This window comes from Opisthocomus hoazin, chromosome 9 (genome assembly GCF_030867145.1).
Source record: "Opisthocomus hoazin isolate bOpiHoa1 chromosome 9, bOpiHoa1.hap1, whole genome shotgun sequence".
In the NCBI taxonomy this organism is placed as follows: Eukaryota; Metazoa; Chordata; class Aves; order Opisthocomiformes; family Opisthocomidae; genus Opisthocomus; species Opisthocomus hoazin.
The window spans coordinates 23529419-23556393 of NC_134422.1; the positions used below are offsets into that span (position 1 = coordinate 23529419).

The 26975-nt window shown below is 47.7% G+C and overlaps 1 protein-coding gene across 2 annotated transcripts in view; it reads left to right on the forward strand.

Annotated features, from left to right (window-relative positions):
* The first annotated feature begins 1083 nt into the window (after positions 1-1083).
* Positions 1084-26975, forward strand: part of GAD1 (glutamate decarboxylase 1) — a 31148-nt gene continuing 5256 nt past the window's right edge. Inside the window, exons 1-17 of one of the 2 annotated variants that reach the window (XM_075430163.1) lie at positions 1084-1217; positions 1458-1639; positions 2345-2491; positions 3980-4042; positions 7837-7995; positions 8618-8860; positions 9931-10021; positions 14357-14469; positions 15868-15983; positions 16087-16166; positions 16371-16425; positions 17476-17592; positions 17752-17816; positions 21197-21275; positions 22920-23069; positions 25442-25549; positions 26252-26341. In XM_075430163.1, coding sequence (XP_075286278.1) covers positions 2422-2491; positions 3980-4042; positions 7837-7995; positions 8618-8860; positions 9931-10021; positions 14357-14469; positions 15868-15983; positions 16087-16166; positions 16371-16425; positions 17476-17592; positions 17752-17816; positions 21197-21275; positions 22920-23069; positions 25442-25549; positions 26252-26341 — 1599 coding nt within the window. In that variant the 5' untranslated portion in view covers positions 1084-1217; positions 1458-1639; positions 2345-2421. The remainder of the gene's footprint in view (positions 1218-1457; positions 1640-2344; positions 2492-3979; positions 4043-7836; positions 7996-8617; positions 8861-9930; positions 10022-14356; positions 14470-15867; positions 15984-16086; positions 16167-16370; positions 16426-17475; positions 17593-17751; positions 17817-21196; positions 21276-22919; positions 23070-25441; positions 25550-26251; positions 26342-26975) is intronic. The other variant, XM_075430164.1, reaches the window with a different exon arrangement.

Below are 26975 nucleotides of genomic sequence, written 5' to 3' on the forward strand. Positions count from 1 at the left end.
CGCCGTTAAGACGATAGCCGGGAGCGGGTGGGGAAAGGTCGCGTCAGCGGGGGCTGCTGATGCCTTTAAAGCTACGATTAAGCGCTGGCTTTTGTGCCGTCGGCAATTTCGTGACGAGTCCGGTTCCCAGCCAGAAGGTGCGCTCGGCGAAGGGATCGCCTGGGCCCCTCAGCGCGGTCCGTCTGTCGGTCTGCGCTCCGAGCGGGGCTTGGAGGTTGTTGCTCTTCCCTCGGGTCCTGCGCGCAGTACGCGCCCCGGCCGCTGGCTGCGCTGCCCACCGCCCCCCGCACCCGGCGAGACTCCCGGGCTCCACCGGGCTGTTCCCGCCACCTTCGGGAGAAGCGCTCGGTCCCGGCGGCTGGGTGGCTGCCGACGCGCGTTTAGGGTGGGGGTTCAGAAACCAGGTCGGGGGGGCCGAGGGCGCCGGGAAACAGACAAACCCCAACCGACCAAAGCCGTCATCCCGCTGTGTCGCGTTTCAGCAGCAGGGTGCCTGGTATGAGACCATGGTCTAGCGGCGACACGGAGGGCAGGTGACAGAAGCCGCAGGGTCCCGCGTCGTGCCCCCCCACAGGCCGGGGAGGCGGGAGCGCGGCCGTGCCCGTGCCTCTGCCACCCCCTGGCGGAGAGCGCGGATGGGTGCGGGGTGCGGGGTGCCGGGGACGGCCCGAGCGGAGTCCGGCCGCGCCGCCGCTGCCCGCCCGCCGGTATGCGCGGTGCTCCGCCGCCTGTCACCGGGACCGCCACCCCGGGTCACGACAGTGTCGCCGAGGGAAAGCCCCCCTTCCCCCGGCGCCGCCCGCCCTAGGGACTCGACCGGCGGAGAGCCCCGCCGCCGGTGCCGCGCCCGCCGCTGCTGGGCGGCCCCACCCTCCGCACCGGGGCGAAGCGCGGCAGCGGGGCCGGGCGGGCCGCCCCCAGCACCGGCGGTCCCCAGCCCCCGAGCGGCGCGGGGGGGGGGGGGGGGAGTGGTGGCAGCCTTGTGACTCATGCCTGCGTCGGAGCAGATCAACCGGCGGTTCACGCTTTTTAAAAAAAGCAAATCCGAGCACTTGGGGGGGGGGGGGGGGGGGGAAGGTCATCTGGCGCGGAGTTCCGCGGCGCGATTGGTATTCCGACGTCGTTCCTGGCGGAGTTTATAAGCGGCGGGTCGCTCCCCGGCTGGAGCCGCCCTGCCTGCCTAGGCTCCGGCAGCCGGAGTGTCTGCTCGCCCCTCGGTAAGTCTCCTCTAAGCAGCGTCCCAATTTTTTTCCACCCTTTGGCGATCTCTTTCGGGATCTAGAGAGCTTTTTTCCCCCCCTAAAATCGGTTTTGGTCGCTGTCGTACCTATAGAGGGATAACGGGTATTTCGAGGGAGCCAGAGCCTTAGACATCGTGTTAACCTGTTACTTCGCTTCCAGGCATTGTCTGGAGGATCTCCTCTGCTTAATGGTTATTTTCCTTTTCCTCTTAAAAGAGCGAAATGCCTGCCTTCCGTTGAAACCGTTGGATCCGTTGCGTTTACACACGGGCGTGAATTCGCCCGGCAGCGGGGATGAACCGGTAGCTGCGGACTGGAGAAAAGCGGCTAACAAAGAAAGCGTTCGCTCGTTACCGCGACCTTCGTTTTCTTGCCAAGGGGAATAAAACAAACGGCAGGTAGCCGTGGGGACGAAGAGGCGAACGGGGCACGGCCCCGGCGGTGCTCAGCCAGCGCCCGCCGCTCGGCGGTCGGAGCGCCGTGCCCGCCGGGAGGAGCCGCGCGTCTGGCGGGGGGCGAGGGGGGCTACTCCGGCCCCTGCCTGCCCCCGGGCAGGGGCCCTTGCCTGTCCCCGCCGTTCGTGCGGGGGGGGTCCTGCTGCGGGGTGGGGCACGTACCGGCCCCTGTTTGCTGGGAGCGCCGGGCGTGCGGGTACCCTTGTGTGCGGCGGCTGCCGGCCGACCTGGGCAAACGCACCTCGGCGGCGGGGGTTCGCCTGCCAGTCCTTCCCGCACGCTTGGCCGGGCGGCTGTGCGGGGATCCGGCGGTAAGGCGCAGGAACGCGTTTGGGACTGTGGGTCGTTCGGGCTGGCCATTTCGAAGCCCGCTTTGCCCGTTGGTTGCCGTTTAGGCGCGAGCCACGCGATTGCCCTGCTCGGCGGCTGCCGACATAATCGCGATAGACCTCACGCTCTGCTGAACCCGCCGTTCGGGCGCGGGGGGGCGCGGCTCGGCGCCCGGAGAAGGGACGGAGCCTGTCGAGGCGTTCTGCCGGCCCCTGCCCGCCCCGGCCGCCGGCCTCCCGACGGGACTCCGGTGCGCTGCTCCTGGAGACCAGACCGCTGAAACCGCCCTGCCTGCCTGCCTGCCTTCCTTCCTTCCAGCAAATTCCGTGCTGCCCACCCCGCAGAGGAATACCGGAGGAAACCCGGGCTCCGGGGACCGGGGCTTTACTGAAGGGATGGCTTCCTCCGCTCCCTCGTCCTCCAACGACGCTCCGGACCCCAGCCCAACCAATTTACGGCCCACAAGTAGGTTTTCATATTTTCCTCGTTTACAGTATTTTGGAGGCTTTCTCCACCTGGGCTCGGAAAGACCGTTTTCGAAATGAAACGATAAATCCGTGAAGCCCTGTTCCGCGCTGTTAAGCAAGGTGCGGAAAGTGCTCTACACAAAGAAACCATCTTCCCGGTGGGAGCGGGAGAGGTTGGTGCGTGGCGGATGAAACGCGGGGAGGAAAAGCCCACCTCAGCGGCCAGCGCTGCCTTTATCTCCCAGCCACGTTTGAGGGATTTAGACAATAAACTAAACCCCCAGGCGAGGAAAAAATCGGGGTGTTGTGAGGGGTGTGGAGAAAATGAATCAGTTAAAAGGCGAAGTTACACCAGTGGCTTAAAGAGGGTTTGCCCCCCCCCCCCTTACATTTTATAAATGCTAATGCTGCAGCTTCCTTTCAGCCTACGCTGAAGCATGTAATCAAGCGAAATTTGGATGCTAATTGTAGCTTTTCAAAGCCTTGTATTCGTAATTGCTCTGAATTCGCCTTGAGTTATTGAGGTGTGAGTGGGAAGCAGAGGCTGCTGCAGGTGGATAGAGAATCAGTTTATAGCCCCGCCAGGCAATTCAGACCGTCGCCTGCCGAAAATGCATAAAGACGAGGCTCGATGCTACAAAGCATCGGAGACAAAGAGCGGGCAACTGTAAGAAATGAAAGGTTGTCAGGCACAGCAAAGCAGGGAATAGCTTTTACCCTGCAAGGGCTGAGAGGCACCGGCGTCGGAGTCGTTACGGCCATTATTCTGCCACTGGAAGGAACGGGGGAGGGGGCGAACGACAGCAGCGGCTCTCCTTCGGGGCGGGGGTGACAGGCTCTGCTGCCTTCGGCTGAGGCGTCACGGGCAGAAATCGAATTGCCCGGCAAGGCGGCTGAAAACGAGATAACCTCTGACAGCAGCACCGCGCCCGGGGCTCCCCGCCGAGAGGGCTCCTCGGCCCGCCCCGGCGCGCTGCCCCCGCTGCTCCCCCCCGGGGCCCGGCCGCTGCCCTCCCCCCCAGGGGTGCCGCCCCCCCCGCCCCTCTACCGCCCTCTCCCCCCGCCGGGGCCGCGGAGGCTCGGCTGTTCCCGGCGCACCGCCCGCCTCAGCCCCGGGCTTCGCCCCCCGTTTCCCCCGGGCTCGGCCGGTCCCCTCCGTCGGTGCGGTCGCGGCCCCGGCGCTGCCCCCGGCGGCGTTCCCCGGGCTCGCCGGGCCGGCCGAGGGTCGGTCGCGCAGGTCCCATCACCCGCTCAAACACTGGTTTTCGCCCAATTAATTCGCGGACTCTTTCGTGACCCCATTTCACGCCGCTTTATTTTAAGCTGCCACCTCCCTGGAGCCTGGCCGGAGACCGATGAGACGCTCGGGCCCCGGGTGCCTCTGCCCTCGGCCGGGCCCGGGAAGCAGCGGTTCCTCCCGGAGCTCTCTGCGGGGGGGGCCGGGCGGGCCCGCCGCCCCAGCGAACGCCTCTGCCCTCTCTTCCAGCTTACGACTCGTGGTGCGGCGTGGCTCACGGGTGCACCAGGAAGATCGGGCTGAAGATATGCGGTAAGCCCGCCCGCGTCGTGCCGCGCGACGCCCCGCACCTCCGCGCTCGGCCTGCCCCCCCCCCCCCCCCCCGGGGCGCCGCCGGCCCGGCACCCCGCCCCCCGCCGCCGCCCTCGGGCGACCCCTGCCGGCCGCGCAGCGGCTGTGCCCCGCTGCCCCGGCCGAGAGGGGGTGGGGGCTGCGGGGCCCGCAGCCCCTCCTGCCGTAAAACGGGCGTGCGGGGGGAGCCCGGCGGCGAGGAACGAGCCGGGGGGGCGGGGGGAAGGGGTTTGGCCGCCTCTCACTGCCTGAAATTTTTCAATCTTATCTGACTAGAAAATACGGGTCTCCTGGGGGTAAAAAGATTAACGAGCGCCTCATTAACGCGCGGTTCGCCAGCGCTGCTCTGGTGAGATAGCGCGGGCGGCCCGACTCCTCGCAGGCACGCGGCGTGCGGGAGGGGAAGCGAACGCGCGGTCGGATCGCGACGCCGCGGCCAGGGATCCGTGTGCGGTAACGAGGGGTCCCCCCGCCCCGGACCGCGCGGTGCCGCCCGCGCAGGCGGACGGTCAGACCTTCCCTTGCCGGCGGGGATAACCGCCCGGCCTAGCCCCTGCCCCTCGTGGACGGGAATCATTTCCCACTCTCCCCAGCGACCTCTTTCTCGGGGGGCTCGGGGACGGTTTCCCGGGAGAAATGGGCCTTTTTTCGAACTGAAGATGAATTTAAACCCCTTGCCCTGCCTGCCCGAGTCGCCGCGCGTTCGCTGGCCGCTCCGTTACGTGGAAATCTGGGCTGGAAAAGCACCAGGGTGCGAACGTGCAGCCCTGTATCTGTCGGAGATCTCGTCGGCGCCCGCAGGCGACGTTGAGGAGCAGTCGCTTGGTTCTATAAATAGCTCCCGCTCTGGTGTAATGGACCGTCTCCCTACCAGTCCCTTCCGCGGCTGGAGCGGTGGGCTGTTTCATCACGGCTGTAATTTAGCCCGGCAAGCAGAACTGATGCAGGGACCGCCGTCCGGCTCGCTCCGCCTTGCCAGGCTCCGGCTGACAGGGGGACGTCGCAGCTTCGCGCCCTGAGACCGGGCGCGCCGACAGCGAAATATCCCACCATTTTGGATCCGAGAAAGGCAACGGAGGGCGTAGCAGAGGCTTTGTGAAGCGAGCTCAAAGCGAGGAGGGCTGCTGTGTTTTTCGCTCGGGTTCGGTGCTCCGTGTTCCTTTTGTGGCTCTTCTCCGTTCTGCATGAAAAATAGCCCCCGAGTAGTGACGGCGATTCGGAACGATCGGATTCGATCGCGGCCACTTTTTTTGCTGGTGCGAGCCCTCCCGCTTGGACCTAACGCCTTCACACAGACGGAGAGCGAAGGCTGCCTGCGATAGATACAGGGAGTGAAGTATTAAGGCTGCCAAGCATCCTAATTAAGCACGCTAAACAAGTTGACGTTTGACTGTCACAGATTACATCCCCTCGCCCTTACCTTTCACAAGACGTCATTCCAGACCCTGAACATTGTGCAGTCATAACGCTGCAGTAAACCAGGCGCCTCGGAATTGCTCTTTCTGTGTGACATAGATAATCGATTGATTTTGAAAGCAAACTTTAAATAAGGGTTGAGCTCAGAGAAAAAGCAGGTCTTGAACAACGAGTCGGTTCTTTCACCGCTGTTGTCCTATTATGATTGACATTTTCAGTAATTACGTATCTGAGCTGTATGTCATTTCGTCTCAAACAACTGACCGATTTAAGGATTAGCGCCTTTCCTTTCTGGTTGAAAGCCACCAGCTGAAAAGAGCCCTGCGCTGCCGCACCCCCATCTTCTTCGTCTCTGCACATATCCACCGAAAAAAAGACAACGCGTTTATTCTAAAGCGGTTTAATGAGCTGTCACGGCGGGCGAAGCACGGGCAGGTTACCCCCGGCGTCTGGAGTTGCGTGCTACACCTTCCACTCCTGCCTCGGCAACCGCTGTCGCTGCTGGGAGCGATCCTGCCAACCCCTGCGTGGCCTCAGTGGACATACTCGGCGGAGTAAAGCTGCTCCGGTGCGGCTGCGCGGCCCCCGCCAGCTGAGGATTCCCAGCCCAGCGACCCACGCAGGACAGCGGGACTCCAGAGGCACCCACCCGAGCGGGACGGGCAGCTCGCCTCCCGGGCGAGAGGGATTCACGCTGCCAACCCACGCAGGGAGCCAGGACCTTCTGCAGCCGCCACCGACGTGCACCAACCTCGGCCACGCAGGGACCGGATTTGCGGTCGCGGTGGGGACCGAGGGACCCCCTCGCCGGTCTGGTCTCACCCGGCGTTTCAAAGCTCGGTCTCTTGCAGCGCACCGGTGAGAGCACCGGCCGGGAGAGCGGCCGCGGGCGGCGGCTGCTGCTTGCGGACCTCTCCGCCACCGACCTCGCTTCTCACACAGGACGCTGACCAAAGGCGTGCTCCAGCTCCCCGAGATGCTGCCCGGTGGCCGAGGAGCCGGGGCGGGCGGCGCCGGGGAGGGCCCGGTGGGGGCAGGGCCGCCGCTCCCGCCGCCGCTCCCGCTCCGAGGGAACGCTTTCCCGCCTGGGCGGGAGGACGGCGCAGGACGGAGCCTCGGGACCGGCGGCGGGAGGGTCGCTCCGTGCGGGACCCGCGCGTGCCCCCTGCCAGTGACAACGAAACTAAGAAAGAAACAAACCCCAAAATAAATAAAAAGTCATCGGTCCCGGACGGCTGCTCCTAGCTCCTGCACGAAGGGAGCTCCCGTTAAACGGGCTTTTCCCGTGCAACTCCCGTTCCCAAAAGCGTCATAGAAAGACGCTGATTAGCGGAAGATGGATATGAAAAGGCAAAAGGTGAGGTGTTCACCGGCGGGATGGGCTAGGCGAGCCTGCCCGCGAGCAGCCCTGCGGAGGCTCGTTCGGGGGCCCGACGGGCGCAGCAGGGGCTCTCGGCCGGAGGCTCCGGTTTCGGTAGCTGTTGCGGGGCCGGCGGCGGGGCCCGGGGCACGGGTACCGTGCCGGGAGCCGCCGGTTGGCCCAGCGGCCCCGCGCCGCTCCCTCTGCTCCGCACGCAGACGCAGCTGTGGGGGCAGCCCGCCGGCCCGGTTCGCCGTCGGGGCTGCGGAGAGCGGGGGCACACGGCCGGGGAACGGGGGGCACGGGACAGGAGCGGCGCCGGGGAGGTGGTGAGCGAAGTCACGGCGTTGGGTGTCGTGTGTCGTCCCCCAAAGTCCCGGGATGATTAGTGTTGGTACCAAGGCATCTCTTCATGCGGAAAATCCTTGTCTCCTGGAGTCGTGCTGGTACGTACTGGTCAGAGGAAGGTGGGGCTGACGGGCGCTGACGGTGTCCGCAGAGCTCCGGCGCTCTCGGGATGGCCGCTGCGGGATGGCTGCGTGCTCTCATGCCTCGTGTGCGTGACAGCACCACGACGAGAGCCGAAAGCGGCCCAGATTTTAATCATACATCATTGCCCCTGTCTGCCAGGTCCATAAACTTCGCCTGCAGGCTGAAATAGCATTGACTCGTCCTGAACTCTCTTCCAGTGGCTGATTACTGAAGTGGAATCTGTCTGATCGACTTAATAAGAATTTACCGCTGCACTAAATGACGAGAATTTGTTTTTTGCATGGCTGGGTTTTTGCAGTTGGTGGCATTTTGAGTTCTCCCTCCCGGAGGCAAATAATCCCCATAAATACTCTCGTTCCTGACCTCGTTAGTCAGATCCGGAGCCAACAGCGCTTTGAACTGTTGTCTAGAGAGTTGCTCTAGACATTTCTAAACATGTTGGGAAGCGAGAAAGCTCTGACCTGTGCACCTTGCAATAACAATGTAGGGTTCCTGCAGAGGACCAACAGCCTGGAAGACAAGGGCCGGATGGTCAGCTCCATGAAGGAGAGGCAGTCTTCCAAGAGCCTGCTGGCCTGCGAGAACAGCGAGAAGGAAGCCAGGTTCCGACGCACCGAGACAGACTTCTCCAATTTGTATGCCAGAGGTAAACGCTCTTTACAGCTTCGGCGTGCTCCGGCTCGGGCGCGCCCCTGAGCAGTCTGCCCTCGCCTCCCGTGGAAGCGCAGCCGCCTGCAGACCGTGCTTTGAGTGGTTGTCGTTGAAGGAACCTCTGTGTGTGTGTGTGTGTTTGCCGAGAGACACGCTGGCGAAGCTTCCTGAAATGCAGTTTTACGTGCTTTGGGCTCACCCTCTGCAGCTCAGCTCCAGGGGTTCCTCCGGGGCCACTCCAGGTCCAGCCCCCGTGAGCAGAGTAATTTTGTATTTCATTTCCTTCCCAGTAAAACAGTAAGGAAACGGTCCGTGACTGCTGCACGGGGCCTTTGACGAGGAGGGTGGGGAAGGGAAACCAGTCCCTTTGCGGTGGGGGTGGGGGTTGCAGGAGAAAGGCAGGCGCGAGTTTGGGGTGCTCCCGGCCCCCGAGGGGTGAGTGCCCTGCACCGCGTTCACCGTGCGCTTGGCCGGGGTGCCCCGGAGGAGCCTCCGACGCTCCCGTGGGAGCCCCGGGCTCGCCCTTCCCCGTCCCGGGAGCGCTGCGGGCGGCCGGGGCTGCCGTGTCTTCGCCTCTCGCCCCCAAAGCGGGCGCTGACGGTCGGTTTGCCCCGCAGATCTGCTGCCCGCCAAGAACGGCGAGGAACAGACCATGCAGTTCCTGCTGGAGGTCGTGGACACCCTCCTCAACTACGTGAGGAAGACGTTCGACAGATCCACCAAAGTGCTGGACTTCCACCACCCACACCAGCTGCTGGAGGGCATGGAGGGCTTCAACCTGGAGCTCTCGGACAACCCCGAGTCCCTGGAGCAGATCCTGGTGGACTGCCGGGACACGCTGAAATACGGAGTGAGGACAGGTAGGTTCTCGCACGATGCTCTGGAGAGTCCCTCCCGGGGCTTTTCTGTAGCCCGCGGCGAAGGGAGGGAGCCCGAGCCCGCCGAGCTCAGCCCACAGCCTCTCCGCGCCCCGGCCCCTGCCTCCGCGGAGGCTCCGCTCCGGGGCTGTCTGCGGGCGCTGGGAAGGTCCCTGCGGGCAGGGCCCGGCGCCGTTGGCAGTGCCCAGACACAAGTTGTTAAGCTGTAATCGCTTTCAGTTGATGAAACGCGAGATGTCAGTGTCTCCGGGGAGCAATATCATTAGGTAAATGAGGGCTTAAATGACACTGAATTCGCAGTTTTTCTTCTTTATGTTCACCAGACGTTTAATGAAAAAGAGACTGAAATCCTAGGGATCATCCGTAAAGGAACCCTGTGGATTTCAGGCCGCTACCCGGGAGCCCCGCCTGTCCAGGTCCCTCTGAATCGGATAGAAAATGCCCCCGTATAGTCACTTCTGCCGGGCGAGCTGTAGCCAGGCTCTAGAGCAAACCCTGCGACCTGCTGGGACACACGGCCCGGCTCCCCGGGCCCCGAGGGCTCACCTTCTCTCTGCGGGGGAAGCTCCCTTTAAAGCCAGCGGGGCTGAGCCTGCAGCCCGGCCTCGGGGGACCAGCGAAACGTCCCCCAAAACACCTTCCCAAACCGCGTGTCGCGGCGAGGGCGAGCAGCGCTGGTTTGCGGGGCCGCGGTGATGTTCCCGGGCTCCAGCCCGGAGGCGCCTGGTCCCTTCGCCCCCGCATCCCCCCCGCGACCGGCGGGTTCGGGGCTCCCCGCGGTTCCGCCGAGCTCGCCCGGAGCGGGGCCGCGTTTGTTCCGTTAGGTCAGCAGAGGCCGGTGTTCCCGGCGCCGAGCCGAACGCGGCGTGACGGGGTGTCCCCGGGCCACGGCTGTAGAGCCAGGCGCGGGAGCGGCCGGTGCCGAGGGTCTCCTTCCCGGCGCCATTCCCGCAGGCACCCCTCTGGGCTCCGCCAGGCCTCCCCCTCCCCGCCCCGAGGAGGGCTGGGGGGCCGGCGGGGCCGCTCCCAGCCTCTCTCCGCTCCCTCCGCAGGCCACCCGCGCTTCTTCAACCAGCTGTCCACCGGGCTGGACGTCATCGGCTTGGCTGGGGAGTGGCTGACGTCAGCGGCCAACACCAACATGTAAGCAGCCTTGCCCCCGGGCCGGGTGACCGGCGGCTACCCGCGTGTCAGCGCCGGAACGCGAGGCGTGTGGAGCTGCGCTGCCTGCGCTCCCCTTGGCTTCGGAGGCAGCAAGCCTGGGGCAGCACCTGCTCCCGCTGGCGTGCTGGTGCGGGGGGGGCTTCCCGGTGTCTTCAGAAACATGAAAAATGCAGCACTGAAAACCAGTTTGATGCTAGTGAAGGAATTGGTCGAAGATTTATGAAAATTGTGTTTTAATAAATAAATGGAAGTATGAAAACGGTAAAATTTTACATCTGGAAGGTAACAATGAGGAAACATTTCCTAACTTTTCCTGACCTCAGAATTAGTGAAAGTTAGATGTAAATGCAAGGTGTTATGTTTAATTTCTGCAGTAAAGAGAGTGTAATTAATGAAAAAAAACCCCACCGAACCAAAAAACCTTCTAGCCAGTTGTTATTTATATATTGATTTGTATGCGCTCAAAAATGAGATGGGAGTCCAAATGCGTGGCAGGTAGCAGACTGCCTTCTGTTTTAGTCTGCCTTGGAGGTGTATTAACTCTAAAGCTCTCTCTAAAGCTTCTCTGTTTTGCGTAGTCCGTTGCTAATTGACAGACCACGGGGAATGTATCTGCAGATTGGAAAATGAACGGTATTTTCACTGGCATATCTGTGAGTAAATGGCTCATTAAGTACAGCTGATTACTAGTAGCTCTGTGTAGATGATGAGCTGTGCCTGTTTGTGACATTAGCAATAAAGAAAAACACATAAGGTACTCCAGCCAAATCCAGCCTGCTCTTTGTAATAACGGTCTTCTCAATTAGTTCTCTGTTTGCTAAAAATTGGTGCGAGACGTTCAGATATCAAAGCTGATTGTGAGAAAACCCAGCAACATATATGTTAAAGGTAAAACAAGTATTGCAAAGTGCTTTTTTTTGCCCCACCACAGTTAAAAGCGAAACCAAATCTGGTTACCTTTCTAAAAGATAAGTTTGCTTAAATACTGTTCCTCTGGGACAAAAACACACTTCAGAGAGCGTCACTTTTTGCAACCCCCTTTTCCTGTCACTAACTTTTCCTGTCTCCTAGCTTAGTTATCCTTTTGTAAGCAGTGAAATTGCACCAATCTGATAGGACATAATAGAATTCAGCTCTGTGGCAGACTGTGATAGTATTATGAAATATTGCCATCATTATGAAGAACATTGCACTCACTTATTCAGTTCTGAAAGAGTAACTTTTTTAAAAAATATGGTTACTTTTGCCTTTCTTTGGTTTTGAAAGTAAATTATTCAATAGCTAGTCCTGTAAAGCTAGTTTCTGATCCATTTGTACTTTAAACAAGAACATATCTGGAAAATACTTCTATGCGAGCATGAAAGTTGAGTGTCTGTTTGCTTGTCTGAGGTTAGCAAATACAAAATAATGCATTGCTCTTTTTTTTTCAGCAAACCAAGGTCAACATGGTATGTTTTCAAATAACGCAGTAATTGCAAGTAAGGTTAAAGCAAGCTATTTGTAGAATATGATTCAAAGAACTGACAGAGAAGGTTACTAAAAATAACCTGATCGTATCTGCGAGCTGTGGGGCACATACTATTTGTTTTGAGCACTGTTCCAGCACTGAAGAGCAGGTTCTGACCTTTACCTAGAAACTATTCTAACCTATTTCAGCTGTACAAGCACGTAACACACAAGCGACAGTAACACTGGATTATGGTAGGGAATGTTTTCCATTTGCCATGTTTTCTTTTCCACCTATAAACAATAATTAAAATGTTTGTGAAAAATGAAAAAAAATATGTGATTTCTTTCTCAAATGAATTTTGAGTAATCAAAACATTGGTACTCTCGTAAAATTTTAAATTGTCACTAGGAAATGTTACTTAAATGTCACTGTGAAGGCAATATATTAAATTAAACATAAGAAGCTTCCCACATTGGCTTAGAAATAATGTATTGATGTGCTGTTCATAGCTCAGTCGCTAATCATAAAACCTTCAGGGTGGAAATTTCAGAAGTTGGCGTTATTCATACAGCTCTAAGCATCTATAGTGCAGGACATTGGATCACCATGCAGCAGCCAGCTGAGGTTAGAAACCAGTAATATTATCTGGAAATTCTCTTTGTGCCCACTGTTATCCGAGACGAGAGAATTGTATTGGTATTTTCAGTATTATGCATTTATGCTTATGGAAATGTAACAGAAAAATTATGTAAAATGCTTTATGTTCACTCTTAGGATGCTTTTTACATACTGGCAGCAGGAGAACAGGTAAAACGATTTGGCCTTTAGGTAAAAGCAGAATTAAGCCAGCACTGGCCACTACCAAAAAACCTATTCATTTATTCTGTTTAGTAAAGAGCTGAAATTTGTGACCGTTTCAGTTAATTAATAGAAATATCTGTAAATGTTGTAACTGTATGAAAAATGTAATCAGCATCTTTTGTCACAAGGTTGGTTCTAAAGCTGGACATTTCCTTCCAAGCTGAACACGTTTTCTGTGTTTAACTCACTTGTTCAGAATCATTTAAGGTTAAAACAAATAAGTGAACTTTAGCAAGATGTGATTTTTTAAATCATAGCCATCATCTAATATAGCTGCATTGGCCTTACTATTTATAATTATCTGCAGTCTTACTTCTTTGTCAGTGTTTGGAGACTCAGAAAATAATTATGTAATAAAATAAATAAGCACTTTTTTACTTGCATTTAAGTATATGCAGAATTTCCCATGTGAATACTTGATATTTTACAGACAAAGAACTTGCTTAACGTTATATATTTTTTATACAAGCCTTTAAGTCTTCTGGGAAGTATGTAAGGATGAGGACAAAATTCAAAATTAGTTTAAACTGACAGAAAAAATCACATTGACTTAAACACATCTTGTATTAGACTACAGTGGTCTATGTACACTGCTGAGTTCCTGTTGACTTCGCTTGGTCATTCTGCCTAAATAAAGATTGGAATATATCCTAGATTAGCAGTGGTTAAAGCAAAACAAAAAACCCTCCCACTGCCAGCAGACACCAACTGGTTTATTGATTTTGTCTCTTTGTAAATATTGGCAGCACCCAATCTTCAGATCAGTGTTCAACTGTCTGTCTCTGACAGCTCTAAGGATATTTAAAGCAAAATAATCAGTAGTTTGGCTTCTGAAAATAGCAATGACATCAATTGAATTACAAACCCTGTTTAATCTTACAGGAACATTTAAAAAATAGTGGTGGTGTTTCTCTGATGGGCTAAGGACACATCAGGATTGTAGAAAAAAATAGTATTTTAACTAACCTGTGTAGCTGTAAATAAAAGACAAGATTTTCAGACACACATTCCCTTTTTCATACCGCATGTCTCTTTAAAGTTTGCCATACCTGTTCTCAAAATGTCATTTTAGTGTTTCAGAGACACCACCTACATTATGGCGAAATTATTCACGTGGAAGACATCAGTGAGATCCAAGGTGTCAGGCTGTCATATTCTTATAGATTCCTTTGGAATTCACGGGTTGATTGTTTAGTTTCTTTCTGCTTCCTTTTTTCCCCTCCTCTTTTTTTTGTTGTTGTTTGTTTTTGTTTTGGCATACACAGCAAGCAGAGTTTGTTTACAGCAGTAGCAATTTATCCATGTACCTTGATCACCAAAAATGGTTGTATGGCTGTCACTTTCCATCCACACATCTGTCTGTGACATCAGGGCACACCGGACTATGAAATGTTTTTTGCCCCCATTAGGCGGATACGATAGTTTACTGCTTACTTGTTTTTTGTAATTGGTAATTAGAAAATCATCGTTTATAATTACTCTTGACAGTTATTGATTGCATGGTATTGTAGAAATAAGTTGTCCTTGGAGATCATCAACAGAATAAATCCACATAATTAATTGTATTTAGACTTTGAAGCCCTGGCTCAACACTTCGAATTATGATTGTGTTTAGCTCAGTGAAGTTCCCTGTTTTCATAAGGATTTGGCAATATGTTATTCCACAAGTGCGAAATTGGCACAATGTACTACAAACGTTTTGTAGTACAATCTTGTACAGCAGTCAGCAGCACTAGGATGATGAGCATTAGGTCTTATGTTGGTTCTACAGAAAGTTGCAAAAGAGCTAATACCGCAGTTTTCCAGTATTATCTTGTTGACGATTTTTGTTTAGGTAAAGGTTGCAATGTCAGAACCTTAATTTGTAAGAAAACTTTTAGGAATCTTATGCATTTTCACAAAGAATCTAATTTGTAATTTGTGTAATAATGGGAATTTATTGTGTGTTTTTAGAATCTGTATTTAATCTTTTTTATTTGGTTTTGTTTGCTTTATCCATGCAGGTTTACCTATGAAATTGCCCCTGTTTTTGTCCTCATGGAGCAAATAACACTGCGAAAGATGAGGGAGATTATTGGATGGTCAAATAAAGATGGTGATGGAATATTCTCACCCGGTGAGTTTTTCCTCTTTGTGTTGGTGGTTTGGCTACAACTTAAAAGTTAAAATAAACATAAGCTATATCTGAATGCCTGTAATATGTGCAACACAAAACAATGCCCATTTACTTAGAAGTAGGAATTTCCCATCTGAAGTACAAGCTTTGTTTAAGCATCCCACAAAAGTTGGGGGGGGAAGTGAAGTCTTTGAGTATGGCTATGTACCGTGGCTGGCAAGGATTTTAAAACTTGACTATGAGTTCTGGTACGTGGTTAGGCACACTTTTCTTGCGTTTCATTTCTGGACGTCCTGAGCAATTACAGCTCCTGCTGACCAGAAGATCATGTACTGACCTATTTCACGTTCAGTGCGGATCTGGGCTCACAGTCAGCAAAAGACTGTGACTGCCTGTCACTTTCTGGGACATATTATCTGGGACGTAGCCTGGCTGAATTCGCAAGTGTGACTCTGAAGACCAAGACAAAATGTCCTCCCACGAAGGTGATATAAAGACAGTCGGCGGTGGCAGACAAGACTGGAAAACAGTGTGGAGGCCATGGGCTCACACACGGACAATGTGGGTGCCCAGCAGAACTCCACATTTCTGGGTTTGGGGTGTGGGGGGAACACCATCCTGTTTCAGAGGATGAAGGGCAATTCCACCTCCTTTTGGAACAGCCCACATAAAATCCAGGAATGCACACTTGCTTCGTCTCCAGTCCCACCTACTAGAAAAATACAGATCTTTCTCAGTGTTTCTGTCGATGAAGAAACATTAGAGGAATAAGTTATCCTAGACTTTGTGGAGGAGATTCATATCATTGAATGTTGAGGTCTGCATCGTAGAACTGAGCTACCTGTCCTGGCCTCTTTTTAGCAGTAAACCAAGAGAAATAGGTGCTTTCCCTCAATTCAGATTCTTCAAAAGTAAGTGTCAAAATAGACTAGCGGAATCATAGCTTGCAAAGTGCCTCTTTCCCTTAATTGACTATAAGGAAGCTTAGAATAGCTAGCTCAGCTGTAGAAACCTACCTTTTAGGCATCTGCTTCTGTATCTACGAGATGGGATAAATCGTTTATTTTAACTTTTAAGTTGTAGCCAAACCACCAAAACAAAGAAGTTGTCATGCAAAAGCAGCATGATGAAAGCTGAACTCTTTAGGAATGTGTTATAAAATGTTGGTGATCAAAAGAGATGATGGATAGGAAATCTGAACTATCATTATGACTTTCTGGAGGGTCTGTCCCTGTGCTGTTTAGACAGATGACCATGCATTTCAGAGATTTATTTTTTCATAGTTCATTGCCACCTTCACTGCATAATGCAAATGAGACTTGTATGTCTTTAGTGCGATGTGCATTTTTTCTCATTATCACTATTCTATTATTCCTTCATTTATTCATTCACTCACAGGAGGAGCTATCTCCAACATGTACAGCATAATGGCTGCACGCTACAAGTATTTCCCTGAAGTCAAAACCAAAGGCATGGCTGCAGTCCCCAAACTGGTTCTCTTTACCTCAGAACACGTGAGTTTAATGCTCTCCTAATTCTTAATTTATTGATGTATGTTGTGAAGATGCTTCATCATTAAACAACCACTCCATTAATTGTGCGTATGTTTTGCTGCAGAGTCACTACTCAATAAAGAAAGCTGGAGCTGCGCTTGGATTTGGAACAGACAATGTGATTTTGATAAAATGCAATGAAAGGTAGGATGAATGCTAAGCTTGTGATATATTGAATATGTTCATCTGTTAAATGTGTTGTATTGTGCTTAAGGACTGGTTCGGTACAGTGTGTCAAGTTGCTAATGGCCTGTTGAGAAAATCCTATTAAATTGTTTCAACTGTAGCTAGTATTTCCATATGCACTCTTTAATTTTCTTTATCTTTCTGTTTCTACAATAATTACAGAGGCAAAATAATACCAGCTGATTTGGAGGCAAAAATTTTGGAAGCAAAACAAAAGGTTTGTGTTTTTAAAAATAAGTGCTTAAATGCTTGGCTCAGTAAAATTACCTCTTCCTTCAAAGGCTGAGAGTTAACATTAAAAGCTACCATTATAATGATATAAATATAATAATAATATTTTCAGCTTCCTAATTATGCCTTCATGTGTTGTTGAGGGAATTATCTATACGTGTAGCTAAGTTTTCCATTTACTGTTTAAAAGACAAGAGTTTTTAACTCTTCAACCACATCTGTATTTTGTGACTTTAAAAATAACTTTCTGTTTGGAATTATGTGGAAAAAAGTATGAAAACATGACACTAAACCTACTTTTATACAAATTGTCAAGTTTAGCCAAAATCATCAAAAATTCTGTTGAAGTCCTAAAAGTTCCCATAGATTTCAAGTGTGAGGCTGCAGGGTTAGTAAATGTAGCCAGTAAGTTTAATTTTTTAAGGCATTAATTGTTATTTCTGGAATCAATGCAATGAAAAATAAATTGATTTTGTATAAGACCACCAAAATTAGATCAAGATTATTTTTTTATTTCTTAACTCTCCTACATTTGGGCACTCTGAAATTGCAGTTCAGATTTATTTCATCTAATTCAAAATTGTCTCATTTTGATCTGATTGTTACACTTTTATTGCTTTTGTTTTGGATTGCTTTGATCTGCTTATTAGTAGATAAAGACTTCAAGCCTTCAAATCACAACTTACAAATCACATTTAATTAATTTTCCTTTATACTTCTGTAAAAGTCTTAACTTTACTTGACTGTTGCCAGTCTTCTACTAGGACGTTTGAATCTCCTCACTGGAAGATACTAGACAAAATTGTATTCTTCACCTTCTGACTAGTTAATTTTGTGAAGATACAGTATAATAAAACCAGAGTTTGTTCCTACCTTGTATACAATTTTTTAGTTTCTACTATACCTTTCACATGGGGAAAAAAAAAAAATTTAAGCTGGAAAATGGGATAGCGACATTTCTAAAACGTTTTTCACATACTTTTCTTTTTCTGGAAGAAGGTGCATTTTGTATTTAATGTGTTTATTTTTATTGTAGGGTCACATTCCTCTTTTTGTAAATGCAACTGCAGGCACAACAGTATATGGAGCCTTTGATCCAATACAGGAGATTGCAGATATATGTGAAAAATATAACCTCTGGCTCCATGTAGATGTAAGTAACTAAATGAAGTGCTGTTATTCAGGCAAAAGAGGATTTTTGTTTACAAGTGTTTTGTCTTGAGTTAAATATTTATTTCTAGGTCCTGAGTAAATTAAGACATCTTAGGCTTGTCCAAAACAATGAGTCTTCTCTTTTTTCTATCTCTTCCAGGCTGCCTGGGGAGGTGGACTCTTAATGTCCCGAAAGCATCGTCATAAATTGAATGGAATAGAAAGGTACTACTTGGTCCTTATTTGTAATACTTTATTTCATGAGGAGCGTGACACTTCACAAATGCATGAAAAGATGAAAATGCTGCAATAAGAGGTTTAAACACTAGGTTAAACACAAGGAAGACAGACAGGAAAGGTTCACTCTAGGAAGACTGAAACAATGCTACAGAAGAAAACAGTGATGTAGAGCTGAGTGAAAGGTAAGTTTTCAGCAGATTTGAAGGAGGACAAGGATATTGTTTGGCAAAAAGGAAGCAAGATTGTTCTATGCATAGCTTTGAAGGGATCCTAAGTAGGGGAATGAGTGAAGGAGGATTTGAATTAAAAACAAAGTGTGAGTACTAGACAAGCTTTGAAACGCAGGGCTTTGAGAATAGCAGTGAGAAATGCGGAATCCAGAGAAGGTGCTTGAGCATGAATACCTATGATGGGAAGCCATGATATGGTGGGAATTTGCAGAGATTCTCTCCTGAAAGATATTTGCAGTTATTTCCAGAAAATTAAGAAGATATATGTTCTGCCTGAAAATGAGTGTTCTGTAAATGGAAGTTTATAATATCTATATATATGCTTGTTTTTGTCTTGCTTTTATGTATATATACACATAAATATATGCGTGTATACAACAAGGAGAGGAACACGTGGTAGTGACTGAATTAGCAGCAATCTTTAGGGGCAAATTTCAGTGCCTGTAAGGCTGGAAAGGACTAAGATAGCACAGAGCTGGCACAGTTCTATGGTGCCGGACAGAAGACTGACGGAACTTACATGAAGGCCAGAAAAAGTCACAGATACTCACCACATCTCAGGACACAGAGGCTCATGAGTTGGTGACATGGAGGGACACGAAGCTCTTCTAGAGACCAGAGTGCAGTCTGCAGAAAAGAGTGCATGTGTGCCCCCAAGCACATAACCCAGGTGACCAAGGCGCCCACCTAGACTAGAAGCCAGCCTGTATTAAACCAATTATCGAACTAAACTTAAAAAGGCAAAGCATTTGTGTTGGAAGTGATAGCAGAGTGAGAGTGTGACCCTCACCCCAGCCCTTACAATTCAGACGCAGGAGGAGGCCCGTGTGCGGTCTTTGGCACAGTTGTTCCCATACCCCAGTGACGACAAGGCTGTAGTCTGCAGAAGATGCAATGTTTGTAACCCCATGGGTGTGTTTGGCTCTAGATTTCCTCTGACACTGCCGTATCATAAAAGGTTGCCTGTCTGAATAAAAATCAGAAAAGCAATGCAGAATCAGAGACGTAAGATCTTTGCCATCATTGCAGATACCAGCTTCCAGGGAAGCAGAAAAGATTTGAAACAAGCTCTACCCATGTACTGTCAAATTAGCACCAAGCTCCTTCCTTGAGTCAACCGTGCTGCATGTGGGCACCATGCAAAGGCCTAAAATGAGAACAGTGAGCAATGCTCTTCCTTAGTGAAACCAAACTTTGCTGGTGGTGGGCATCTCGTACAGTAAGTGAAGAACAAGCACAACATAAAGAATAATGTACAGAAGGACTGGTAGAAAAAACACATGGACCCTTCCGTGGCAGGGCCAGTAGTGTGTGGCATGGCAGGACTACTCTGAAGTGGCAGGATCGTGTCAGCCTCTGCCCAGTCCAATTTGCTAGTCACTCATGTTATGGCAACATGTCTAAAATGAGGTCAGCATTGTAAAATACTTTCCTTCAGCCACACAGGTTTGGTCACAGTAGTTTGGCACACATCTCTTGACCTGAGGTCAACCCAGAGGCACTAATTAAGGCCGTAATCTTAAGCAAATACAGAAAACGTCAGGCAATGAAGCGTGATACTATTTGTCTTCTAGTCAGCTGTACAGATCTTCAAACATGGGCCAGGGCCCACGTGTAGGGCACAGCTGCCCACCCCAGTCCCCAGCTGGGGTCTGTTGCTGGCACTGGGGACAGGCTCGGCCTGCTGGGTGACATGGGCATGCACGGGCTGGTGTGCTGCCATGGCGCGGAGCTGGGGTTGCCTGCGGTGGGATAGCTGATGGCTGGCTGACTGCATGGGGTACAGAGTGACGTCTTCATGCTAAAATAAACCTAACGCTCCTTGCAAAAATGGCTTGAAATAGACTTTGCCTGGAACCCTGGAAGTTAAATGAATGCCCTAAACTGAAACCACAGCTCTGTCAAAAGGAAACAAGCTGTTATACTAATTCCTGTTTCTTGATTACTCCATCTGAACTTTGTGACATTTTTTAAAAGATAATTACCCCCTTAAGTCTGAGCTATATACTGCACTGCCTGAGCAGGAGGTTTTAGAGGGGTGCTGAGCTCCCCAGGTACAGCACAGGCTGTGCTGTTCTTTTGGCTGAGGGGTGCCATGGTCTAACCCAGCGCAGACAGAGGTTGGAATCGTATCTGGAATCTTTACGGAATTAGTGCTCCTGAGACTGGGATGAAGGAGTCATTGTGTTGCTCAAAACAGAGTAACAGTGGTTGTGTTTGTGTCCTCTGAGAGCAGGGTGTAGAAGAGGAGGAAATATCTTTGCATTTTCTTTCAATCACATTGTAAGAACACAAGCATAGTCTGTGAAATACGATCACACCCTTTCCTTCTCTGGAACACACAGTGAATCAAGGGGACATTTGGTAATTAATTGCTTAGGGTGAAGAGATCAATGGATGTGCAATGTTGGCACATTTATTTTAGTATCATAATTAAACTGTCTAGCATAGTATGTTAAAAATACAGAACATCTCATCTGTTTGGCTAGTAAAATAGGTGATCTTGTGCATCCACCTATGTTTACATGTAAAAAGTTTTAAGCATTACATACAGAATGGTGGGATTGTCATACAAAGTTTTATAGCCTTTTTAACAGTCCATGGGCTTGACAAGATAGTACAGAAAAGGCCTCTTGTGGCTCTAACTGGAAAAGCAGATAAGCATGAGGAGTGTCTTTTCCTTTGTTTCTACTTTTCCAGTTCAATAAAGAACTGTGTCCTCCCAGAATACGTATTATTCCATTAATTCTCTGACACTGCATTCCCCCAATCAGTACCTTGAATTGATATAACACATCAAATGTTTTTGCTAGTTTTACTAGTGTTATTTCTAGAAGTAGAGTCTTGTGGGGACAAAGTTACTATATCAGCTAATCAGCATAGTCTGAAACTAATTAGCTGGTATTAGTAATAATATAAACTAATCAGAAGACTGACATTGCAATGTTAATGCATGAAAAATTCCTTTCCTGGACAGTATAGCTGGGAAAGAAGACACTTGAGACAGTAACAATCTCCATAGTGAAATCATCATGGTCAAAACTCCATGCATTTCCAGCTGAAAGCAGAAAACAAAGGTGACTGCTTCAGGTTAAGTTTCTGTTTTCGAGACCTATCTGTGTAATTTTTTTGCAGAGCCAACTCGGTCACTTGGAATCCACACAAGATGATGGGAGTGTTGTTACAATGTTCTGCCATTCTTGTCCGGGAGAAGGTCTGCCCTATATTTAATAATTAAGCAGTTAAAAAAAAAAAAAAAAAGTAAATATCAAGCCTTATTTTTTTTAAGAGGGTAGTGCAAAATCCATCTAATTTCAAAACCTCTTTTGGAAGGAATAATTGTGTGGATTTACATAGCGTTTAGGAATTTGTTTTATCTTTACTGGGTTTTTTTTGGTTTTTTGAGTTTGGGTGTTGGGGTCCTTTTTGGAAAGCTGTAGGCAATATGGGTCAGATCTTTAGCTGTTGAATCTTTGCATATTCCAATCATAACACTAGAGCCATGCTAACATACTTCATCCCAGCATCTGCCCCATTGTTTCTATGATATACTGATCATACACCCTTGGTCTTAGTAATTGGTCACAGTCTAAATGGCTTAAATAAAAAGCAACTTTTTTACCATACACGGTGGCTTAAAAGTTTCTCAATTCTGTTGAAAAGAAGCCATGCTGCTTTTATTATGACTCTATATGTATTTTTAGGAATTTCTTCTAGATTCTTCATTGTCAATAAAAGCAAAACCAGTGTCTTAATTCTTTTAAGCAATATGTATTTTCCTCAGCTGATTAAAAAAAAAAAAAAAAAAGTCATGTCAAATGTGAATGGGGCTAATTTTATTGTCTGCTAATTTCTGGCATGCCAACTGGTACTTCAAGAGGTTAGTTGAAGAACTGGTCCCTGTGCACAGAGATGGGGTGTAGGAGTTGGGAGTTCCAGCCCTAGGTCTACCTTTGCTCTTCCAGGTGACCCATTTCTAAACTGAAGACTGCAGCATTTATTTCCCTCTATAAAACACCTTGACATCTATTGGAGGGAAACACTAGCCGTTATTTAGTGGCACACATGCTTCTCATACTAACTACTGCAGGATTTTGGCAAAAATTTTTATTCTCTATATGAGAACTTTGATAGGTGTTTTTGTATTTATCATATACATCAGTGTCTTCAAGCTTCTTCAGAGAACCACTACTAAACTCTAAAGGAGATGCAAACCGCTTTAGAAATGTCACGTGTATAAGACTTCTGTGTAACGTACAGGAGTTTTCTCCTCTGTGTTTCCCTCAGAGTGTTTAGCAATAATCTGTAGGTTTCTCTTGGTCTGTGGGCCATATTTATTTGTAAGCAAAAAATGTCTGGTTTAGGTCATTTGTACTTACATGCACTACTAATGTTAAGTGTCAAAAAGATGGACAATATATAAAGTTGAAGCCTTCAATTTCTTTTTTTCCTTCATTTTCCATAGCTAACTGCTGCAGTGAGAGACCACAGCTTTATTCTAGTGTGTAATTTAACACATCAGCAGTTTAAATCTTAAGAACTTAGCCTTACAAAGTGAAGTGGACAAAGTTAGTGTCAAAAACTAAGAATCCAAATTAATCTGAGAATGTGTTTTTTCAAGTGTGGGTGAGTAAAACCGTATGACTACTCAGGGACTTCTAAGAGAACCATCTTAGGTTACAAAATTATTTTTGTGGCTCAGGTTTACCAGACAAGGTCAATATTTTATAATTTGGCCCATTAAAGAACAAGTCTTCTATATATGTTTGAAATACATTTATATATATATTATTAATGCATACAGTTTCATATGAACATATGCCACGTAAGCCATATCAATACATGTTTTTCACTACAGGGCATACTTCAAGGCTGCAATCAAATGTGTGCAGGCTATCTCTTCCAGCAAGACAAACAGTATGACGTATCCTACGACACTGGAGATAAGGCAATACAGTGTGGTCGACATGTGGACATTTTCAAATTCTGGTTGATGTGGAAGGCAAAGGTAAATAATCAAACTTTAAGCTCAAAAATCAGAAATTTATTTATTTCATTTAGAAGTCTCATGTAATGGAACAATTTTTTTTTAACATAAATTTGTGTGTAATTACAATCTCTAAACACACAGGTATCTGAGTATGAAGTCAGAAAAGAGCCATTTGAATTGTAGAACAATGTTAGCCATCAATAAATTCAGCTGGAAATTAGAAGCAAGTTTTAAGTCACTAGATGAGTCCTGCAGTAAAACCTGTGAGGGCAGGACACCGAAATGGTCTTTCATTGTGATTCTATACACTTACAAATGTATTTTATGAGAGATTACTTGTGGTAGCAGCAGAGTAGTCTTAATGATTTACAAGGTTCCTTTGAGCATCATGTTTCTATGCATGCATTTTACAAGCAACTTTGAAAACACAACCTTTTTCTTACAAAGTTTTGCCCAACTAATGATTTAACAGTTGATTCCCTGGTGCTACTGTGGTATGCCTGGATGGCTGAATTTAAGCACAGGCTTACATACAGCCTTATCTGTTTACAAGATGAGCGTCTATGTGGTCAAGAAAACACATTTCATTTTTATTTCTTCATCTGCAGTCATCTTATTACTGTTCTTGCTTTTCTGCTGACAAAATGAGAATTAATTTGGGTAATCTGTCCACAGTCTCATATTTTTTTACAGAAATAAGATTAAATCAAATGGCAAATGCACAATCATAAAAAAAGTTTTCACTTTGGGTGAGTTTTAAACAGAAATAGTAAATAACCTGAAATGGTACAAGACGTTTTCATGCAGTTTTCCTCAATATTGAAGACTGAGAGAAGAAAGTAACAGAACTTTAGATATACAGTTACTTTTAAACAGACTGTAGGATTGTCACTGTTTATTTTAAAAAGTACTACAGAAACACAACACTTCAACACAAAATACTTCTAACAATTACTTTAGTAATCAGCACAGGTTTCGTTGTCAGGCTAAGTACACTTCAATTCAGACTCAGTTCTTCCTCCAAAATAAATAATTTTGGTACTGTAATCCAGTAATGTGACACTGCTGATGACACATTAGAACCTGACTGTGACTAGCAACTTCGAAGTGTGTTGTTTATGATTCTAATTACTAAGTGCTGACTACAGACTCCATCAAAGCACAGACTGAACTTTTTTCTGAATAGCAGCTGAACACATTTTGTTAAAACTAGCAACTAGCACGCTGATTCTACCTCTGCTGTTATATTCACCTGTTAAACTGGCTTCACTAAAGAAGTAGAGCACTGCACAATAAAGAAAAAAATTACAGTGGAAACCATAACGGATGTGGGTCATATTTAAGATTCAGAAGTAGGATATCTGTAGATGTGATTCTTTAAAAATAATATAGTTTAAAATTGCTAAGATGATCTGCATGTCTGGAATTTAAATTTTTACAGAAATTAGTTACTTTGGATGTCTGTTTGGTCTGGAGACAGACACAGATTCCTTGGACCCGAGTTCTCTGAGGACAGAACCTGTTTCTAGCAGATGGCATGATTATACTACTAAAATGCTAAGGAAACAAAATATTAGGAGCTATGCGGATTTTTCCTTCAGCATTAGCCCCTGTGAGTGATCATACTCTTGTCCTCATAACAGAAATATACAGCCTAGGTCCAGAAGTATTCTTGTGACTTTACCTTCAGTCGTTTTATTCAGCACAAAGAACTTACCACAAATACACAATAACTTAAGAGTATCCTTGTCTTTCTTACTTCTTCAGTCATGTACAGAAGTGTACTTTAACAAAAAAACCCAACCACAACTTTTTTTTCTTATTTTATTTATTTGCAACTTTCCTCTACCTTTTCTGGGATTAGGATCTTTCAAAAGAAATCAGATATGACAAAAGATCAGTAGGCAGGCAAATGACTTTCAGCAAGCATATTGCAGGCTTTTGTTTGCTGACTTTTTCAGACGCAGATTTCTAGCAAACTGCTCAGTGGAAATAAATTACTTCCCAACTCCTACCCTTTCAACTGAGTTCTCGTTCCATATTCCCAGTCTTTCAGTAATAGCTGGGAAGCCAAGATTTTATATTCATAATATTTCTGGAAACTGAAAAAAAAAAAGCGCTAACAATACTCTATTAAAAATATCAAAAGCCCTTGTTGTTATCACAGTAAATTCTCTTAAAACAAGATTAAAACCACATAATGATTACAATTAGACCACATTTAGCTGCTTTTGTAGTGTTGATTGACTTTACTTCTAAATGACAAGAAATAGTACTGTTAAATCTTTTCTGACTGAAAATATTTAAGAGTGAAGCCTATCTGAAAGGATGATTCCATCTGAGCAAGAAAAATGACCACATGATTAATAGTTACTTTCTTTTTAAAACAGGGGACAGTAGGATTTGAAAATCAGGTCAACAAATGCCTGGAGCTGGCAGAATATCTCTACACTAAAATCAAAAACAGAGAAGAGTTTGAGATGGTTTTCGAAGGGGAGGTAAGTTTTTTTTCTTTAGCCTGTGTGTAAGAGCCAAATCTATACAGAATTCCAAAAAGGGTCTTCACACTTCCCACAGTTCTTCAAGCCAGGTACGAAAAACTGCTCTTCTTTTCTGAAGAGCTATATGATTTTTGGCATCTGGGAAGTTTTTTGGCCAAATGCATGTGGCTTTGTATCATATATGACAGATTCATCTCCCTCCTTCTCTTCTGCAGAGGACTTCTCAGCTCAGGGCATGAAGACTACCTTAATACAATCTACTCATGCTGAGAGTCCACATTAACATACGTAACTGAGGATCTGCTATTTTTTCTTTAGCTTCTGTTGCTAGTGCCACTGCGTAAGCTCTTGGTTGACAGAACAACAAATATAATTTGTCTCTCCATTCACTAGACAAGGAAAATTGGATTGCCCTTGCTGCAATCCTGGAAAGCAGTTCCTCATAAAACTGCATGCAGGTGAAAAGCATTTGCACTTCATTGGGGCCCTAAAACACTGGAAACAGGACAATGTATAGGGAATCTAAGACAGCAGTTGCAACCAGCCTTACTGCAATCCATTTATTTCGTTTTAACATGCAGAACTAGGATACTATATTTTGTCTTCCATGTCTGTGCTAAAATATGCTGCTGACTAGCCTTTCATGTGTGGTTGATCTGTACTTTGTTTATTAATGTATGTGTTTGGTTCTTTTTGCAGCCCGAGCATACAAATGTATGTTTTTGGTATATTCCGCCAAGTCTCAGGGGCATGCCAGACTGTGATGAGAGAAGAGAAAAGTTACACAGGGTATGTGGGTTTTGTTAAATGCAACAATATAGCCTATTCTTTCAACCCAAAGTATCCTGTTTATTAAAAAAAATATATCTATGTGTTGACACGTGTTCCAAATTCTGTACAGTCAGTTCTCCAATTGCTTGTTATGCCCTTGATATTTGTTCACCTTTGTCTCCTATTTATACTGAGGCTGAAGTCACATTTCCCTTATAGAACCAGACACAGAACACACTCAGTTATTCTTTGTTGCGTATCACTTCCATACTCCCAAAAGTCTTATGAATCTTTAGGAAGTAGCTAGACACAAAGACATCCCAGTCCTGTTTGAATAGGACAGCGTATCAGCAAGGCAAACAGGAGTGTAGATTAGAAAATTCTGGGAAAAGGTAAAGGACATGGAAACCTGGAAGTCCTTCTCAGGTCTTTATTTTGATTTTAAATGTGCTTGGTTACTCATGCATCAATGAATTTCAGTGAAAATGAATACCCTTTGGAGGACTTCGGGATCAATTTATTTGAAGAAATAATAGAGGGAAGTGAAGGCATCGTAGAGGCACCACCAGGAAAAGCATTGTGTTACTTAGGACTTGGGGGAAGTGAAATACATCAATCTTGCAGTAGCATTTTAGACAGAAGTGGAACGAAA